Source organism: Sinohyriopsis cumingii, chromosome 2 (assembly GCF_028554795.1).
Source record: "Sinohyriopsis cumingii isolate HCF-2022 chromosome 2, ASM2855479v2, whole genome shotgun sequence".
Classification (NCBI taxonomy): Eukaryota; Metazoa; Mollusca; class Bivalvia; order Unionida; family Unionidae; genus Sinohyriopsis; species Sinohyriopsis cumingii.
Genome location: NC_142962.1, coordinates 14,482,925 through 14,504,764, shown reverse-complemented (window position 1 = coordinate 14,504,764; position 21,840 = coordinate 14,482,925). Strand labels below are relative to the sequence as shown.

General features: G+C 34.9%; 1 protein-coding gene across 1 annotated transcript in view; it reads left to right on the top strand.

The window, feature by feature from the left end:
- The window catches only part of LOC149804367 (protein farnesyltransferase subunit beta-like), a 63,253-nt gene that overhangs the window by 27,646 nt on the left and 13,767 nt on the right, over positions 1–21,840 (top strand). Inside the window, exons 6-11 of the mRNA XM_089939480.1 lie at positions 615–711; positions 1,508–1,591; positions 8,770–8,856; positions 12,969–13,098; positions 13,618–13,750; positions 16,780–16,891. Coding sequence (XP_089795606.1) covers positions 615–711; positions 1,508–1,591; positions 8,770–8,856; positions 12,969–13,098; positions 13,618–13,750; positions 16,780–16,891 — 643 coding nt within the window. The remainder of the gene's footprint in view (positions 1–614; positions 712–1,507; positions 1,592–8,769; positions 8,857–12,968; positions 13,099–13,617; positions 13,751–16,779; positions 16,892–21,840) is intronic.

Here is a 21,840-nt window from a genome sequence, read left to right as displayed (position 1 = left end):
AAAAAAAACAACTGTATGTGCTGGAAGTTTGTGGATCATTCTAATGGCAGGGTCAATATAAAGTAAGAAAATCCCAGTGATAAAAGTGGTGGGACTGTTAGGTGGACGCTTAAATTTAAGGATATTGTGTAACAACAAATAACATTGTAAATAAATAGTAAGATCATATGTGCAGTCCGAGAGGCCAACAGGGAAAGGGTCATTCAATAAATGGACATACGGGTCTGGTAAATGAGCAAAGAGGTGGTGAATAAAGGGCAAAGGGACAGGGATCAAAAGGGGCAGGCATTGTCATTTTGCAGTATGAGAAACTCTTCATATTATCATGAAAATTCATTTCATCAACTAAGTCTATAAATTAATATATTTAGGAAACTACCTGGGGTGCTTGTTTAAAATATCTCTGCTTCTGGAAGAATTAGTTGTATGTTTTAGTTTTAAACACATATAGATTTGTTTCTGAATTAATAATCAGAGCTCCCAATAAAGTGGTGATTACATACCTTTTCAGAGAAGCATGTATCATAATCATTTATCTTAAGAACCCACTGATTTATTTTTTCAGATTGATAAATGATGTTTTTCTGAATAAACACAAAGTTTTATCCTTTCAGGTGGTCCTGGACAAGTGGCCCATCTAGCGCCAACCTATGCTGCAGTGAATGCCCTGTGTATATTGGGAACTGAAGAAGCTTATACAGTGATTGACAGGTAGATTTAAGATGACAGTATGTTTGTTCCTCCAGATTGACCCATGGAGTTTAAGTTCTTGTTTTCTTTCCCTTTTTTTTAAGGACACACTACTGTTAAAGATTTTTTCCTCCTTGAATTTTGGATATTGCATACCAGAAGCATATCACTGCATGTTTAAATTTAGTCTCAAATGATTCATGAACCTGCCTTCCAATTAAATCCCAAATTATTCACGAAACCAGCCGTTAAATTCAGTCCCTGTATCACAATGGCATTCTGTGGACCAAGATCATAATGTCTTAGCAGGGTTTCACTGTACTCAGTTTGCAGCTAGGCCTGACATAATTTTAACAACTTGTTGGAAGTTCAATCATCCTTGGGCATGATGATGTTGGCATTAATTTCCAATTATTTCCACCTGTTTTTGCATTGCACTTCATTGCAGTGCAATTGATTTGAAAGTTTGATTTCAGCACGTTTGGATTGTAATCAAGTTATGAAACTTATGTTGCAGTATTTGTATTCAGTGCAAGGATACACATGAATTCTGCAAGGGAAATAACTTCTACTTCTCATGCAAATGTAACTGTAAAGATTTTTGATAATTTGTAAAAGTTAACTTTTAATCGATTTCAATTAACTTTGAAAACTACAGTCTGTTGAAAACTGAAGTCTGTTGAAAATTAAAAACCTCAGTAATGGATAACTGCTAATCTTTTGCATGCTGACTCAGGAAGTCCAACCTAGGAACACAAAAGAATTACACTATTTAATGAAATGAGCATATTATCCTCCAGTTCTTTCCATTCTACAGGGACAAATTATACTCCTACCTTATGAGAATGAGAACTCCAGAAGGTGCTTTCAAAATGCATGATGGGGGAGAAGTTGATATCAGGTAACAGAGGTCTCTGTAGGATTTTGATAATGGATGTCCATGATTAAATTTCTGTTAGAATTGAGTCCAGTATATTGCAAAATGTACTGTCTTTGCCTAAAGTATATGTTGAATATAAGTAGAATTTGCACATTTTTTAAATTTTCCATCTTTCATCGATATATAAGTCAATGCTGAGTATAAGACAATGCCAAATAAATATGCTAGCTTTGTCTTTTTCACTACAGTTTATTCCACACAGTATTGTGAATTTTATCCCATCTCTATCTCAGTAAATTTTCAGGTCCGCATCATTATATGTAGCTAAAAATACCCGATTTGTTTCACATTAAATATATTCCACAAATTAGGTACTTTTAGCTACATTTAATGACACTAACATGAAAATTTACTGAGTTAAAAGTAGGATAAGAATTGTGATGCTTTGTGGAATGAAACTGTTGTAACTTACAGATTACCGGCAATAGTAAAATTCCATCACTGAAGCTAAAATGCTTTTTTGTTTTGAAGAAAGAGAGAGGGAGACATATATTCCATCACATTTTTCTTTTTGCACCTCATAATCAAAATAAAATATGCCCCAATATGAGAGAGAGATTTCAGTCTCTCTTCATGCTGTTTTATACTTTATTGTCCCTGTTTAGCTGAAGCTTTAGTTAAAGAGAGAAAACAATAATAAATTAAATAATAAATGGAAACTATTATAATACATATACATAACATACAGTTTCAGAGTTTAAACATTTACAATATTTATATCCATATAGACTGCACTTAGGTTAAATCCCATGAATGACCATTTAGCATTCTGTATGATTTCTTTGCAAGTACAGTGACTTCCATTTCCAACAGATAAGATTAACCTTTATCAGTAACTGCCTGTACACTTCCTGTAGTTAGGTGGCATTTGGTTTTAATATTTACTCATACTAGTTGTTAATTTAAATTGTTCTGACAGTTCTGCTGGCAAGAACAAAAGGTGTAACCAGTTGAGAAACTTACATGAGTAAGCACCTTACATTTCCTGATATTACATGGTATTGTATACACAGTACCCTATGGGTGGCCTCATTTCCCTATTGGTAGCCTCACTAATTTGATCTGGTTTGCTGAATCTTGCTTATAAACAGATGTTAGCTGGAATGACCTTACCAAACCTGTAGCATATTTTATTAGCATGTAAATAACACAGCAAAGCCATGTGGTTCTTGGAACAATGGATGTCATAACTAAAACTTGAAGGAATTGTTTACTTAGTCGTAATTGGTAATGGAATATAGTATTGCCATTGTATTTGAGTAAGACCACAATCATTAGGTACTAAACAATACAGATTACAATTATTCTGAAACCACCCTCTAGCTCGCTTTCTCATATCAAGGCATATTTTATTTGATAATGAGGTGCAAGGAAAATGCAGTGAAATACCCATCTCTGTCATGGTTATTCAGTTTTTCTAACTTGTCTTTTCTAATGCACGTATATATAATCAAATTTAAACATATATTATTGGTGTATGCTGCTTTAGTGCAATTTATCAGATGTGTGTGAATTTCATACTGATGATCATGTAAATATTTAAAATCATTCTTAGTGTCGGGTCCTGTATTTCTTCATACATCTCTTTCTGAAAATGATAATTAATTTTATACATTATTTCCTTAACTTTGGGGGAAAGTTTTTTTACGTACGAACATTTACATGATATATGACATGAAAATTTGAATGTTTGTTTCAAATTTCTTGAGAGTTTCATGTTTTAATTGAACTATGCTTAAGTAAACGGTACCTTCTTAAACTTATCCCTTTCCCCTTAACTGGTGGTAGGGTAAGTAATTGCTCCCTTGTTTTAGTTCTGGGATTTTATTTATAAGTACTTGCTGGAGTATATTTATTATTGCTGCATAGGCTAATTATCACTACCCTTTTTGTACAAAAGATTTTGAATTCATCAGATTCAAATATCGTAAAAGTACTTGTATTAGCAGAAAAATATCATTTTTGCTTTAGAATATTTTTGTAAGTGTGAACTGGTGTTATATTTAGCGAGAATGATGTACTGCAACTCTTACTGCTGATCATGGGATTTATTAATGGACAGTAATAGTACAGAGTAAAGATAAAACAATACAAAGCGAATATTTAATATACAAGACTAGGAGCAAGTACAAACAAGACAAATATAATTCACAACCTACACACAGGCATCACATAACCTTAGCACAGTAAGATACAAATGATGCCTTACCAGACTCAAAGCGTAGAAGCATTATAATTCTTTCAAATTGGGACTATTGCCTGCATGACTTGCATGAAAGACAAAAGCTCTTCATCTGTAAGAGTGGAATGACTCAAGGTGTTGTCTGTCCAAAGAATAGATGAGGAATGTGAGAAGCTTTGGTTAGTTTGGCACTGAACTGATGGTAGCACCCCATCATGCTCGATGATCGATCATTCCTTCATTCACTCACTCATAACAAACACACACATTAGTCAGTACCCATGTACTTGACATCACAAAAGACCGCAAATGTAAACATTGGAACAGACTATATGTGAACTAAATATAACTCATTGAAGTGTAATATGGTGAAGGTTTGCATCCGCCATCGGGCCAGACCCTCTTTTTTATGATCTTTTCACATATTTTGAACTGCAGAGGCCTTTGATGATGGTTAGATGGAGACTGTCATAAATTTCATGGGCCTTGTGATAACCCTCTTATGAAGCACTAAGTGAAGCTTCTTTTGAAGACCGTACACTTAAAGCTGTCATCATGTTGTCCTTAGTGTCTGTGAAGAGAAGGAGTGAGCTTCATGTCTTGTCTTTAGGAAAAGGTTGTTTATCGTTTAACTGTAATTATGAATCAATTTCTTTCCTTTTCAAACCCAAGTTCCCGGCAAATAACCAGCTTTCTTCGGTGACTCCACTCACTAGTGAGATCCCCAGTCTCAGCTGTATCTTTGCAGGAGATGATCAGGATATGCTTCTCTGCCCAAATAGTAATTTGCAGTTCTTTTTGACCACTCAAAAAGGAGAAAGAAAGGTTAGAAGCATCTCTTCTGACCCATTAAAGGGCTATGCTGATATTTTGACATCCACCTTCCCCAGATTGATTGTCCTTGCTGTCAAGAGATCTTATCAGTCCCCCACTGAATGGAACCATTCTTTTATGTGAATAATATAATAGTTCATGAAGTCGGGGCTATTGCCACTTCCTGGGCCTATCTTAATCATTGTTCATTGGAAGATGAAACCCATGTTTTGGCAGTCACACACAGTTTTCTGTTGTTTTTTTCCTTTGACCAGAGTGAATACATTTTCTTGTTGGGCCCTTTGTAACAGTTCAAAAAGTGCCAAACCTTCTGCCATAATGCAGTAAGAACCATAAGTTCATGTGTACCATAAGTTTGGGTACATCAGATTTTTGAAGCAATTAGCTTCTTTCCAGACTGGTAAATTCAGTAAGGCAGTAGCAATAGGTACTGTATTACTGCTATTAAGGGGTGGGGATGAAATAAAATACATAATACTTGCCTGTCACTATTTCAAGATTCCCTCCTCTCATGTCCAAAGGGTAAGTCTAGGTCCAAGTCAAAATAGAGGAGGTATACCAAATGATGTGGGAATCAGACAGGGTCTGTGTTCTATCTGTTTTGGTTTCTAGAACTTTCCATCCAGTGGGAAAATGGAATCAGGAGCTTTGATGAGAGGACTTTTGTCCAGAAAGAGCTAAGCAAGTCATGGTGGCAGAATAATAATATATAATTACCACCATGTCGGCCAATTCTGCACATCGGATAATTCTGCGCACTGATACATCATTTCTGTAAACAATGGATCACATGTTATTTTGGTTCAAAAATCTATTTTATATCAATAAAGAAAGATCGTACTTTAATTAAGGAAAGTGATATTCATAAAGTGTACAAAAATATCCCCCATTTAGACTCGAAAAGCACATGAAAATGTGATTTCTAAATGGCAACATGTTGACCCACTCCATGACCTTCTTGAACTGTTAACTCTGAAAATCCGATTTACTATGTATCTTTTAGAATCATTCAAATAAATACATTATATAAAAGCTGGAAATGTGTGCCTTTTTCAAGAAGTTGTCCCACACATACAAATTTCATCTGCTTCCCAATGTGTCAACTTGCCACTAGAACATAAATTCTCAAGAAATTCCCTGGCTTATAGTCTGTTTCTAAATTCTGTAGTAATTTTTCCCTATCAACAAGACATTGTAAACACATCGCTTCCTATTCATTGTTGTTTTTCCTCCACATAATAGCTTTTTTTAATATAAAATGTTGACCTTTACTAACTTGTTTACAAGATTGGTTTAATTCGCTTAATAACTCTTGCCATTTATTGGCATTTTACATTGAATTTTGTATAACAAACTATAAATCTGACCTGATTACTCGACTGAACTGCTGACAGAAACAGTCCAAAGTAATATATTTCATTTCTATAGCCCAATGGATAAGCTACATCTTTCAAAGCTTTGTGCAGAATAAGCCGACAAATCACGAGTCAGGAAAACACAGGGGTGGTATCCCCTGTGTCCAAAATTAATATTATTTTGAAAAGAATATTCTTGTGACAATTGCCTCTTTTCAAATAGTAAGCATTGCTTTATTTTACTTTCATAAATCGGTCGAATTCGCTATGCATTTTGCTTCAGTATTGGAGACAGAAACCTTAAGTGCACAGAAATGCCCGGCAACATTGTAATACTAGTTCTACCCCTCCCAGGTGGCCAAGTGGTCTAAAGCGCTCTCCGTCATGGATCACTGCCATCTCACCTCTGTCTGTGTGGGTTCGAGTCTCAGCTCAGCAAATGTGAATATGTGAGAAAGCTTGCCAGTAGCTTCTTGTGGGTCGGTGGTTCTTTCCGGGGTTCTTCCTCCACCATTAATACTGGCCGCCATGTATAGCCTATCTTGTGCTGAAAAATGGTGTTAAACAACAACAACAATCTACCCCTCCCCCCCAATATATATTGGAGAGTTATATATGTATGTGTGTGTGTGTGTGGGTAGGATTTTATATATATGTATTGTAGGTAGGTAGGACTATATATATATATATATATATATATATATATATATATATATATATATATATATATATATATGTGTGTGTGTGTGTGTGTGTGTGTGTGTTGAAGGTAGGTAGGACTCTTTATTTATTGTATGTAATTAAGTAGGCAGATTGAGTCGTGGACACAGATTTGTGTTCAGAGATACATGTACAATTTCAGAGAATGGTAACACATTGTTATTTAACTGCATGAATTTGACAAATTAATTAAAATAAAGAAAATTAATTAATTAAAATAGGGGAAAAATAATTAATTAACATAGGGGAAAATTATAGTGAACCTTCCAGAAGGTATAGGATTGAGTGTTAGTAGTGATGAATGTCATCTTATGTTTCATCATAATAACAAAATGTCTGCAGGAAACATGACAAACACTAACTACCCCATTGCATTGGAACATGCAGTATGCATAAACCTCAAAATACAATTTCTGTAAGAGGCTATGGGTGCTTGACATCCTAGGAATTTAACCATTCAGTAAGCTTTATGGCCCTTTCAATAGTGATAAATATATCTGGTTTCTTGATAGTCATCTTTTTGCCTGTTTTACAAAACACTTATCCAACTGGAGTTACTTATTTTAGGATGATAGCGTTCTCTCCCTTTTGTCTTGTAGGACTCATCTGATATGTCCTCACTTAGCCAGGTCTATCTAAATTCCTACTTACAGAAATACAGAAAAATTCCACAGATGACTTCATGAGAGTGCTAGCTCACTGTAACTTGCAATCATTTCCTCTTTGCCAGATGACAAATTTATACAAGTCGATTCCATAGAGAATATGTGAAGTTCTTTAATATTCTGGGTGGGGGGAGGGGGGCTTGCATAAAATGACAGAAAATAAATTCAGACATCCATTTCAGGTGCAGCATGTTTTTGCATCGCACTGATGCAACACTTTTGTGATGATGCTGTACAATCAGTGGGGAAAGAGGAAAGAAGACCCTGTTGATCTTGGATAATTTACTGTCTTAACAAGGCATAGTTTTGCCACTTTGAAATTTAAACAAAATTCTAACAAAAAGTGATATTTCTGTCACTCTTGATATCATTAGTGAGTACGTAGGAATGAAGCTCATTGAGTATTTGAGGTGGGTGGTTCTTTGAAAGCTGTCTCCATCTTAGTGAACAATGAATTTAAATCATAAAGGAATGTTATGATTATGAATTAGATGAAGGTCTTAAGGACCTTTTTATGTTTGTATAGTGTTATAAGTCTCAGATTATTACATAAATGTGACAGGCCAACTTGCTTCAAATGCCAGGCCAATTGTTCACACAAATAGTTCTTGTGCTTCAATATATTTTTTGAGCCTGTTGTGTGCTGCCTATTAAGTTACTACAAATTTTTAGTTTTTGATAAATCTATTTGTTACCATCTGACTAGTTGAATGTCAAGGGAAGTAACTCAGATTTAAACAGTCAGATGAAACAAATTGGACCTACTCTGATTACCTTGACAAATAGTTTAGCTGGTAGATACAAATTATCTCTTAAGTAAGGGACGTTTTCTGTGCCCAACCAGCCAGGACAGCTAAACTCATTGCTGGGTAAGTCAGCTTTCAAGTAACTAGCTCAGTATTTAAATAGGATGAATATATATATATATATATATATATATATATATATATATATATATATATATATATATATATATATATGTGTGTGTGTGTGTGTGTGTATATATATATATATATATATATATATATATAATTTGGAGATGACTTTTTATTCGTCCTCCATTCTGGACTTCTAGATCATTATTGGAGATCTTGCACTCTGTTCTAAAGATAATTGGTGAAATGTTTTCTCACAATTTATTTAAATATTGTTATCAAGTGTTTACAAAGTAAGAAGAGAAGATAAAAGATTTGTAAAACCTTTACGATTCAAATTATTGAAAGCTATATTTTTTTCTGTTTATAATAATCATAAGAAGAACTTTTATTGTAACTTGGGTCCTATAAAACCATTAGTACTTTGGATACTTTGATTTATATAATTAAACACTGTGTGTGCAAGATGGTAATATTATTGTATCATCTAATGTTTTGAACATTTAAGAGGAGCTTACTGTGCAGCTAGTGTAGCCAGACTGACCAACATCATGACACCAGCCTTGTTTGATGGAACCCCAGAATGGATTGTTATGTGAGTTTTTAAGGTTTTACTTGATTTTGACTTTAAATCTTATCTCAAATTCCTGTTGAAAGAATTGTTGCAAAAATAATATATTCTTTGCCATTTTTAGTTAAAAATATCAGAGAAGTGTTCTTCCCATGGGTCATAGGAGGGAGGGGGAAAATGTTCCTTGGATGGAAACAGGGATTAACCTAGTTCAATTTTCCCACTTAAAACAAAACAAAAACAAAAAAGTGTCTTATAATGCTAATCTTCCTCAATGGAAGTAGACAAGCTCATGTAGGAGACTGACCTTTAAATAAATTTTCCTCACAAAAGTGTTACGTGTTTAGGCTCTAATAAACAGTAACAGAAGATAGAGTGAAAAGAACAAGCTTGAAAAATGTAACAAAATAATTTATTTTCCTGGAAAAACAATGTAAAAGTGAACAAAAAAAAGAACTTATCGTTTTAAGAAATCAAATCCAGAAATAATCCAGGAATAATCAACGAATTAAATTTTAGAAGGCCTAGTAACACAAATATTTCCAGGAAAAAAATAAATCTTTTAGAATCCAAATAATTTGAATAAAAATTAAAATATACTCCAAACTGGTCACAACGAAACAGTTTCCAAGGTAAAGCCCAAACAGAGATTATCTCTCTATAGACAAAGGTTACACAGTCAAATAATGCGCAAAACAGATACCCATCTGAGGGTCATGTGATCACATTCCAGAACAGTTTAGAGGGTATCTACATGTCTAAGGTCACATATTCCAGTACAGCTTCGATTTCACTATTTTCACTCACACATTAAGAGTGAATTTTAAAAAAAGAAGTTGTTCACTTGATTCTCAATCAAGGCCAGGAACTAGGTCAACAAAAGTTACAAAGTTTGGTGTTTATGACTAAACAATCAGGTCAAACTAATTTCTGGAAAGTATCAAATTCCTGGTACACAAAATTACATTACTTTGATATGTAATGAAATTAAAATTAAAAAGATTTTAAAACTTACAAACAGTTAAATTAAATCAAATATACATAACAAAAGTCAGCATTATACATCCTGCCTGAGAAAGTAAGAATTTTGATTGAGAACACTTATCATTACACTAAGTATGATCCAGTTATAGTTACCCGTGTTCACTTTGAACCATATAATTTTAAAAAATATATTTCGAGCTGCCATTTTGTTTACCAGTAGGATGTCCAACACCATACGTATAAACATTTTAATATGATTATAACAAGATCAGTTTTTGAAATTAATGCTAAGTAAATTTATGATGTAACAAGACCTAGTGGTAAATGGACATTGTCCACTGTGTAGTTAAATGCCAAAGCAAGCTGGACATCACAAATATTTGTACATTCATATAGTGCCTGTAGTATGTTGCAGTGGAGGTAAATCCACACACATTAGGTCATGGTGTCCATTATGTGGAGCTTTATCACTCTGCTTTAGATGTGTTTTTTAAATAAAGCACTTCTACTGAAAGATTTTCATTGAGAATCCCTGAAAGTGTCCATTATGAACAGGCATCACTGTGCAAGTTCATGTATGTATGTACTAATTTGGGTTCATGTGTTGACTTATTAAAGAGATGAAATGTGTTAATTTGTTATGATTTTAAAGCTTAATTATTTGCTTATAGATTTCTGATAGGTAGGACTAATTACAGTGTAACAATTTTACAAGCCCCTCTGTAGAGCAACTACCCCATGCACCCATATCATGGTGCTGGAGAAAATGTTGTTTTTAATAGGGAATGCACTCTGGCCTTCCACCCCACCATAAGTGTCTAAATTTCTAATTTAGGGAGGAAAAAGGTAGAGGAAACTTGGTTGAAGATTAACCAATTTCTAATATGAAGTTATACTTTTTTAAAGCTTTATTTTAGGGTGGACAGCTTTTCAGTGTAATGATTATGATCCTTTTTGCCACTAAATAACTGTTTTATGTTGCTGTACCATAAAAGACAAAAGGCTGAACGTAATATTTTCTGTTTAGGCTTTAATGCTGTTTTCAGCTGAATGCAAGTATCATTCATCACTGCATAGCCATTATTAAGGAAAAATCTGAAAATATTGATGGTTTTCTGAAGGACTGCTATAGGATGCTATAGCAACTGATTTGCTCATTGATATGTATGACCCCTGCTAAACAAGTCATTTAAAATTTGAAAGAAAGTAATTTTTAAAAGAGCCATGAGGGCTGAATTTGTGTTTCTTCTTCATATTAGCAATGACAAAAGTGTTTCTTCATCATACCATTGTATAGATGTTTTCTTAAAATAACTGACACTAATTTGATTGCCTGTTAGACATTCCCCCGCCATTTGAGAAAAATAATACACTTACATACTTAAGTGTGAAATATAGAGACTTAATGATGAAATAATTTTAAGATTTTTTTCTTTTCTATATTTTCACATCTGAAAATATATTCTCATGTTTTTGCATGTAAAAATATAAGATTTCCCATCATGCCACATGACACTTTATAGTGTGTTGCTGGAAAAGTTATACCTACAATCACAAGAAAAACATGTACCATGTGAGCTAGAACAATTATAAAGGAACTGCCTTACTTTCGAATGTTGAAATTAATCTTCGATAATGAAATTTGACCAGAAACCATTACCATCTGGCTAAGGTTATTTCCCCTTACTTCCCTGACAACAATGACAAAAACTCATTGTGATGCATTGCTAAATCAGACTTGCATTGTTTTCAAATAGGGTCGAATAGTTTACAAAATGACAAAAATATAATTTACTGTGACAGATTATGTCAACCCAATTTTCCACTTTCTTAAGTCACGTATGCTTGTATAATTAGGCTATGAAGGTGAGGTGAATTTATGCAAAGGGAGTGATGTTGCATGTTGTGCCCAAGTTAGTTTAGTCTTGTAAACTTCAATTCTGGAGCAAGTTTGGTATATAATAAAAAGAAAATTTTCTTTCCCTACATTAATACCAGATATATTTCACCTTGTGGTACCATAAACTTTACAGTTTAACTTGTGGCTTCGACACTCATTGGTACCACATGATGAAATATATCTGTACTACCAGAGTAAAATTAAAATATCCTCTGTACATTTGGCAAACGTTTCTGAGATGTAATATTTTAAAGTTAATGTCCAGTTGGATTGTTGATTAGATTCATATTCCCCTCCATTTGAAACATCCTCTGATCTGATATGAGTCAAGTGTATTTTAATTTTGAAACATTGGTAAATTCAGAGCACTACAGTCATGTTTCATTGGCTTCCAGCGTAAATTAGGTCAAGCTTTCTCTGTAGCAACTCCAAATGACAACAAGATTGCTGCCTTCCCCCAACTCTTTGTGACTTCAGATGAAAATTTACAATTCGAAAACTTAAGTGTAGAAGTTCAAACAGTGTAATTGCCCTGTCCTTCCTGTACTTCAGTACTCACCTCTGTAGCCACACAAAGCTTATGGCAGTGCTCACCTCTGTAGCCACACAAAGCTTATGGCAGTACTCACCTCTGTAGCCACACAAAGCTTATGGCAGTACTCACCTCTGTAGCCACACAAAGCTTATGGCGGGCTTTATGATCAGCTCTACCTTAATAAATTATTGCATCTATGCTTTGACAGAATGTTTCAATCAGCTGTTATTCAGTGTCATGCTCACATAATGTAAGAGTAGTGGATCTCACTAACAAAATGGACACAATTTGATTCATAAAGATGTAAATGCATAGAAAGTGAACTCAGTGGATACTAAATATGTTATGATATAATGGCACAGTAACCCTTATTAACTCTAATATTGTGATTTTTCATAGGATAGGTCACTTTGTTCTGCGTCAGTAATGAATGAAGTAGATTGACAAACCCAAACTAGCAAAGATGGGGCTGAAATTATAGTGCCATGTGAAGATGTTAATGGAAGAAAACAATGCCTGCTGTTGAAAATCAGATTTGTTGATGGAATCCACTGACTTGATGACAGACATGTGGAAAATGGAAATTATAAGGATTATATGACCATGGTTTAGCATTTATTAAAATGTAAATTTTACCTTATCACTCACAGATTTGACATGAAGTCCAAAGATTTAAGTTTGAAGTGTTTGATCATTATTTCGTTGATGCTTGTTTAGGTGTCAGACTTATGAAGGTGGTTTTGGAGGTTGTCCGGGGATGGAAGCACATGGAGGTTACTCATTCTGTGGACTGGCTGCTCTCATTTTGCTGGAACATGCAAAACTGTGTAATATCCAGGCTCTGCAGGTAAGAGAAGATATATGAAAATAATTGATCTTCCAGAAATAAATCATTCTGGATGACTGACAAATCAACATTAATTAATTAAAATCTTGCCTTCTTTAATGTGGATTATTTCCACCGTTAATCAACAATGCAGTAATTCCTTTCTAAATATAATAAAATCACATCCAATATTTTGATCAAGAACTAGAAATTTTGGATTTTAACCTTTGAGGTTCTCTGCCTTTTGTTTTGTCCATTTATTGTTGTATAGCCAGAAGTCATCTTCTTACAGGTTGCATCTAGGTCACATGACCTAGTTGTTACCTTGCTGGAGTACCTGCATCCTACTAGAATAATTTTTAACCTAAATCCTGGATTTTATATCTTGGTAATTGACAAGTCGTATTCATAGAATTTTGTCAATACAGTAATAATGATTTTGATAACATTTGCTTGGACATCTAGTTGCCAAAGCAACTTATTTGTTGACTGTCATTGGATCCCAAAAATAACTTTCCCTTCTTTTTTTTTTGTTTCTAGAGGTGGACAGTAAATAAACAGATGAGTTATGAGGGTGGATTCCAGGGCAGGTCCAACAAACTAGTGGATGGTTGCTATTCCTTCTGGCAGGGCGGTGCCTTCCCCCTTATCCACATGGTGTTAGCAATGGAAGGTAATCCACTTCTGAAATGTCTTTTTAATAAGTTACTCCCCACTGTGTCTTCTACATATTTGTTTCCAATATTTTGTTCAGCTGGCCATAGGGTTAAGTGAGCTTATATACCGACAGTGTGTTAGAGTTTATGGTATGGCTCTGTGTTTGTCATCCATTGTGAGTCATCCTTCCATCAACAATTGATTGCTACCATTCTGGAGTCCCTATTTCTAATCCAATTTAAAACTTAGAATGTTCGCTTATATTATCAAACTCTCTTGACAGATTCAGCAATGAGCGAGATCGATACATATTATTCAGGTGATCTTGCATCTGATCGACTCGCCTTGTACATTGCAGGCCATTTTCCTGATGTGAAATATATGCATATTACATCAAGATTGACTTGCCTTGTACATTGAAGGCCATTTTTCTGATGTGAAATACATGCATATTACATCAAGATTGACTTGCTTTGTACATTGAAGGCCATTTTCCTGATGTGAAATATATGCATATTACATCTAGATTGACTTGCCTTGTACATTGAAGGCCATTTTTCTGATGTGAAATACATGCATATTACATCAAGATTGACTTGCTTTGTACATTGAAGGCCATTTTTCTGATGTGGAATTTATGCATATTTTATCAAGATCTTAGACTGGTTTGATAGTGAGCAAGTTACATGCACATTAGTGATGGAATCTTGCATCAGACTGGCCAAGCTTTTTACCCCTCAGAAAAAGCAGAATTGGTTGGTCACTATGTTCTGTCTATGGGCAGGACAGATCAATCCAATTGCATTAGCAGAATATAGCCTTTCATGTGTTGATTTACCAACAAATGTCAATCAATAATCAATCAATCGTTAGCTGTTGGTCCTCTTTCAGACTATATTTAATTTCTCAAGTACTACATTTGAACCTGTGTTTAGTAGTTAGTCTGGGGAAGAAAAAATGAATTCATAGACTGTTGGTTTGTATTAGGGATCACCTATAAAATCCGTCCTGGCAATAACAAATGGAAGAAGAACAATGCTGTAGCAGTATTTAGTATTATGAGGAAAGAGAATAGTTTGTATTTATGTTATTATTTGTACTTCAGTAAGTAAAGAAACCAACATCTCAGAACTCAAAAAAATTCCAAGACAAGGCTGAATTATTGGCAACAAGCCTGTACATACAGCACTTCCTTACTATAAGGCCCATTAGTATAATATGGTTTCTGTTATAAGGTGGGTATATTCATGGATCTCATTACAGTATGTAATAATAAAATTACATTATGTACTTAATTATAATAATGATTCATTATTCAGTAGTAAAATTACATTATGTACTTCTTGATAATATGCCTTTATTCATTTATGAGTAATAAAATTGACCACTCCAGTGGCCTAGTGGTTAGAGCGTCCACCTCGGATGTGGGAGGTCATGGGTTCGATCCCCAGCTGAGTGATACTAAAGACTTACAAAAATGGTACTAACAGATGTCTCACTTGGCGCTCAGCATTAAGAGGTTAGTGTTAGGACTGGTCGACCTGGTGTCAGGATAATGTGACTGGGTGGGACATGATGCTACATGTCTGTTGCATGATGCCCCATTGCTAGACATCACTATAAACTGCCACACTGCAGACATTGTAGCGATATGACTGAAAAATTGTTAAAGCTACGTTAAAAAGCCAAATCACACACACAAAATAGTAATATTAAAAATGTGTACTTCTTTATAATACAATAATGATTCATTATACAGTAGCAAAATTAATGTGTATGTCTTTACATTAAAGTAATGAATCATTACTCAGTAGTAAAATTACATTATGTACTTCTTGATACTATGTCTTGATTTATTGTTCAGTAGCAAAATTAATGTGTACTTTTATAATACAGTAATGATTCATTATTCAGTAGTAAACTACATATGTACTTCTTTCTGATAAGTCTTGATTCATTATTTAGTAATAAAATTAATGTTTACATCTTTACACTAATGATTTATAATTCAGTAGTAAAATTACATTATGTACTTCTTAATAATAAGTCTTGATTGATGATTAAGTAGTAAAATGAAAAATGTGTACTTCTTTACAATACAATAATGATTTCATTACGTTCTTCCTTATAACACAGCATTGATTCAGCCATTATTCAGTAGTAAAATTAATATGTACTTCTTTATAATGCAATATTGACTCATTATTCATTGGTAAAAGCACATTATGTACTGCTTTATAGTAAGTATTGATATATTATTTTGTATTAAAATTATATTATGTATGTCTTTATAATACAGTATTATAAGTACATGTATTGATTCATTATTTTGTAGTAAAATTAATATTATGTAATAAAATTATATTATTTATGTCTTTATAATACAGTATTATAAGTACATGTATTGATTCATTATTATGTAGTAAAATTATATTATGTATGTCTTTATAATGCATTATTATATGTACATGTATTGATTCATTATTATGTAGTAAAATTATATTATGTACTTTATAACGCAGTCTTGATTCATTATTCAGTAGTAACATTATATTTTGTACTTCTTTCTAATACATATTGATTCATTTTTATGTAGTAAAATTATAGTATGTACATCTTCATAATGTCATCTTCATTCAGCAAATACCAGTAATACGTCATTCCTTTTACTGTTTTTATGTCATTATCATAATGTATAAACATTAAACATTCTCAATATTTTTTGTATTTTTGAAAGTGTAATACACCTACCTGTCAAATGACAATGAGATTGGAAATGACACAGGTACTAAATGTAGACCAACATAAAATGACAAAACAAAATCACCAACATAAGATGACAAAACAAACTCCAACATAAAAATTATTTACATTATGTTAAACAGAAAATAATCCTTAAAAAAAGTAAAAGACAAGAAAATATTTAAAAGAACAAAATGCATGAGAAATGCAATTACATCTCTTTGCATGAAAGGTTGATTCCAATGCAAATTTCTATGACAAGTTTACTGTGCTCGCTGACTTACCATTTTTATGTGTATTTAGTGGACAAGGCTCTGAGTGCAGAAAGGTGGCTGTTTAACCAGGAGGCCCTACAGGAGTATATCCTCATCTGTTGTCAAGCTCCAGGTGGAGGTCTTCTTGACAAGCCTGGCAAGTAAGTACAAACTAACAATGTCATTTGAATAGTTAATTCATGAGGTATTTGTATGTTGTACGGATAGCAAAAACAAGCCACTTAGGACACTTCTTTCATGATTGTAAGAATTTGGTGAGATGAAGATATGGAGGCCATTCTTCTTCAGATACACTGCAGGATCATGACATGTTGGAAGAACATCCATTACCTCACAAATCCAGCCTTCACAATCAAAGACAGTTATGTTAATCATGCCTTTAATAAAAATGCTAAAATGTCAGCTTTCCATGATGGAATAAAGAAAGAGTGGTCTCCCTGGAAATAATGAGCTTGGCAAAAAATCCCCTCATTCATCAGTCAAAATGCTTCGCTAAGAAACCATTCAAATGGTTTACATTTTGTGCCTTTTGCGCCAGTTTGAGGGATTCTTGGGAGTTTTTAATATTCCTGAATTTCACTCCATGCTCATCTTTGTATACTTTTCAATTCAGGTGTCCATTTCATCATATAATATGCTAAATATAATAAGCTAACCAGCAATGTTTTTGTCAGTTATTTTGGTGTCAATAGTACCTTAGTACTTAACAATAAATCTCAGTACTTAATCTTTATGAGATGCAGTGTCTGGCACATGGACACACAACTTCCAGCCCTGGCCCTGTCACATAGGCATTGGACAGTTGGAACTAGATTTGGTGATCATATCTCCCACAGCATCCAGTCAGTATCCAATACCAGCTCTATTAAGAAATGCAGACCAGACTGATCAGATCCATTCCCTGACCTAACTCTGTTGTGATCCAGTACTAGTCACAACATTGTCCCTTTTCCGAGTTACCTAGTATCTATCTGTAACTTGCAGTACCATGCAAAGCTGGCGCCTGGAGATTACCGTGCCACAACATCAACAGATGCCAGTCCCTGGCTACACCAACCCACCCAATTGTTGCTACCACTGTTCTTCTTTCACCATTCTGATTTTGAAGACGAATATTCACAACTTTATCTGACAATGCTCAAGGAAGACTCAGCAGTCTGTACTGCCATTGAAGAAATCATGGTGTCTGCCACAGGAGTTCTGTCCTCATGTCTTTCCATTTATAGAACTACTGCAAACATTGACCTTTTAACCAAGACAGACTAGCCTTCATTCAGAGAGTTACCACTCTAGTCAAACCACTGGCATCTAGCCAGCATTAAAAGGCAGTCTCAGTATCCCAGCATCAACATGCCTTCTCACAATGAGACATCCCATGTAACTTCAGTGTAGCCTTTAATAAATGTCCCAGCAGTCAACAGAGATATTGTAAGTGTGTGAATGTTGAAGCCAACAAGTGTATGCATTGATTTGAAACCTTTCCTTCACAGACCAGTTGGTTCACAACATCAAAAGCTATTGGCCCCATGCCCAATCTGGTCTCCTTTAAGCAAGCTGAGCTTAACCTGGATCACACTGTAAAGATCCCTGCTGACAGAAATGCATGGGAATCAGTCTAATACATGGCTCATGTACTCAGCAGGACAGCTCCACATTCACTCTGTTCAAAGATTACCCTCAGATCTCAGCCTTTGTCTTCCAACCTATTATTCCATGACCACATAGACAAGGTTAGGAAACAAGTCATCAGAGAGACAACCCTCTTATGTGCACTGTAACCCAGACCCACACCTTCATTTCCCATTAGAAGAGACAACGGAAGAACCCCACCAAGGCACTCCCAACTCCTCCAAACCTTATTCATTGGCAAGAGCCCAGTGTTTCTGAACAAGAGACAATACATGACAGAGAGAAGTACTGATTTCATACCAGTACTTGTCCCATTACCCATATTCAGGTAGACAATACATCACATAGAGAGAAGTACTGATTTCATACCAGTACCTGTCCCATTACCCATATTCAGGTAGACAATACATCACATAGAGAGAAGTACTGATTTCATACCAGTACCTGCCCCATTGCCCATATTCAGGTAGACAATACATCAGATAGAGAGAAGTACTGATTTCATACCAGTACCTGTCCCATTGCCCATATTCGGGTAGACAATACATCACATAGAGAGAAGTACTGATTTCATACCAGTACCTGCCCCATTGCCCATATTCATGTAGACAATACATCAGATAGAGAGAAGTACTGATTTCATACCAGTACTTGTCCCACTGCCCATATTTCGGTGAACAATACATCACATAGAGAGAAGTACTGATTTCATACCAGTACCTGTCCCATTACCCATATTCAGGTAGACAATACATCACATAGAGAGAAGTACTGATTTCATACCAGTACCTGCCCCATTGCCCATATTCAGGTAGACAATACATCAGATAGAGAGAAGTACTGATTTCATACCAGTACCCGTCCCAATGCCCATATTCAGGTAGACAATACATCACATAGAGAGAAGTACTAATTTCATACCAGTACCTGCCCCATTGCCCATATTCAGGTAGACAATACATCACATAGAGAGAAGTACTGATTTCATACCAGTACCTGTCCCATTGCCCATATTCAGGTAGACAATACATCCCATAGAGAGAAGTACTGATTTCATACCAGTACCTGCCCCATTGCCCATATTCAGGTAGACAATACATCCCATAGAGAGAAGTACTGATTTCATACCAGTACCTGTCCCATTGCCCATATTCAGGTGGACAATACATCAGATAGAGAGAAGTACTGATTTCATGCCAGTACCTGTCCCAATGCCCATATTCAGGTAGACAATACATCAGATAGAGAGAAGTACTAATTTCATACCAGTGCCTGCCCCATTGCCCATATTCAGGTAGACAATACATCAGATAGAGAGAAGTACTGATTTCATACCAGTACCTGTCCCATTGCCCATATTCAGGTAGACAATACATCCCATAGAGAGAAGTACTGATTTCATACCAGTACCTGTCCCATTGCCCATATTCAGGTAGACAATACATCACATAGAGAGAAGAACTGATTTCATACCAGTATCTGCCCCATTGCCCATATTCAGGTAGACAATACATCAGATAGAGAGAAGTACTGATTTCATACCAGTACCTGTCCCATTGCCCATATATAGGTGGACAGTACATCACATAGAGAGAAGTACTGATTTCATACCAGTACCTGTCCCAATGCCCATATTCAGGTAGACAATACATCAGATAGAGAGAAGTACTGATTTCATACCATTACCTGTCCAATGCTCATATTCAGGTAGACAATATTTCAGATAGAAGTACTGATTTCATACCAGTACCTGTCCCATTGCCCATATTTAGGTAAACAATATTTCAGATAGAGAGAAGTACTGATTTCATACCAGTACCTGTCCCATTGCCCATATTCAGGTAAACAATACATCACATAGAGAGAAGAACTGATTTCATACCAGTACCTGTCTCATTGCCCATATTCAGGTAGAAAATGAGGCCATGCTTATGCTGCCCTTTTTGAATGTCCCATTGAGAGGAAGACTTTAAAAAATCCGTCATGAATGCTCTCCTCCAGAAAAAGCCCAGTAGAACTCATTCACAACACACTGAGACTCTTCTTAGAGCACTTGAAGAAACCCAGGCTAACAATAGAGACCATGATAGTCTCCATCTTTGTTTGCCAAGGTTCCAATATGTTAACCCTATCTACACCTTGACGGATTGATCATATTTTTTGGTGCTTTGTACTAGCGACATTTATTGGATTTCATCGTTGCTTTTCTTAGTGCTTACACACCAATGGCATGTAACCCTGGTGCTTTATACATCTGCCAAAAATGGTAAGCAGTTGACTTGAAAAGGTTAATTTTAAAGTTTAATATTGAAAGTATGACTATGTACCATCTTATTATATTTCCATTCACAAGTCTTCCAGGAAATTCCCTAGATTCTATTATTACCAACATGGTACCAGGACACGCACGTGAAAATTGTGTAAAATATTTACAAATTTGCAAACTTCTAATGCAGTGGTGTGTAAGAACTCCTGTAAATTGGTTTTTGAAGTCATGCATATAAAAATGTACCCTGTGCAGTATACAATTTTTATTTAACTGTTAATCCTTAAAGTGCTTGTGTACATCACAAGTCTTGCCACCCGTAGAGGGTCTCGTAGCACTTGTCATGACCTGTCTTTTTTCATGTAGACAACTGTTTGTATATTTTGATACTTCATTTTGACATGAATGGTTGTTAACCTAAACTTGATTGGCATGTTGGGTCCTGGAAAAAGCATTATGCTGTAGTTTTAACCTTGTATTCATCAAGAAAGTTTACGGGCTACTTTGAAAACCAAAAATAGCTGACTCCCAACATAATTCATCTTTAAATAACAATTTAATTTGGCAAATACCAGCTGATGATAGTGATCATGACAATGATTTTTAAAGTTCTGAAGTACATCAGATTATTGAAGCTGGAAAAGTGTTACTGGAATTACCAAAGAGTAATTTTCAGCTCGAAACTGATGTTGAATAAGATGCTGAATAAGAGTCCAATGTGCATGCTGGATGGATGAGTCCACTATACATACTGGATGGATGAGTCCAATGTACATGCTGGATGGATGAGGCCGATATACTTGCTAAATGGACTAGTCCAGTGTACATGCTGGATGGATGAGTCCAATATACATGCTGGATGGATGAATCCAGTGTACATACTGGATGGCTATAAACAGACACCATGCCAGTCAACCCCCTTCTCAGCAGTATTTCGAAATTAAATGTAGAAATGGAGAATGCCAAGCCTAATTAAAATACAGACAATTTAGAAGTAGAGTGCAGCTTTCATTTCTTTTCTCAAACAATTCGTCTCTGAGTGGTCTTGTGCTATAATACAAAAGTACTCTAAGGGTTTAGATAAAGTGAGTAAATAAGAATCTAACAGGATATTAAAAATAATATTTGATCAAAATACCTCTTTCTGAACAAGCAGACTATAGCAGTGACATCCAACATGGCCGCCACAGCAGC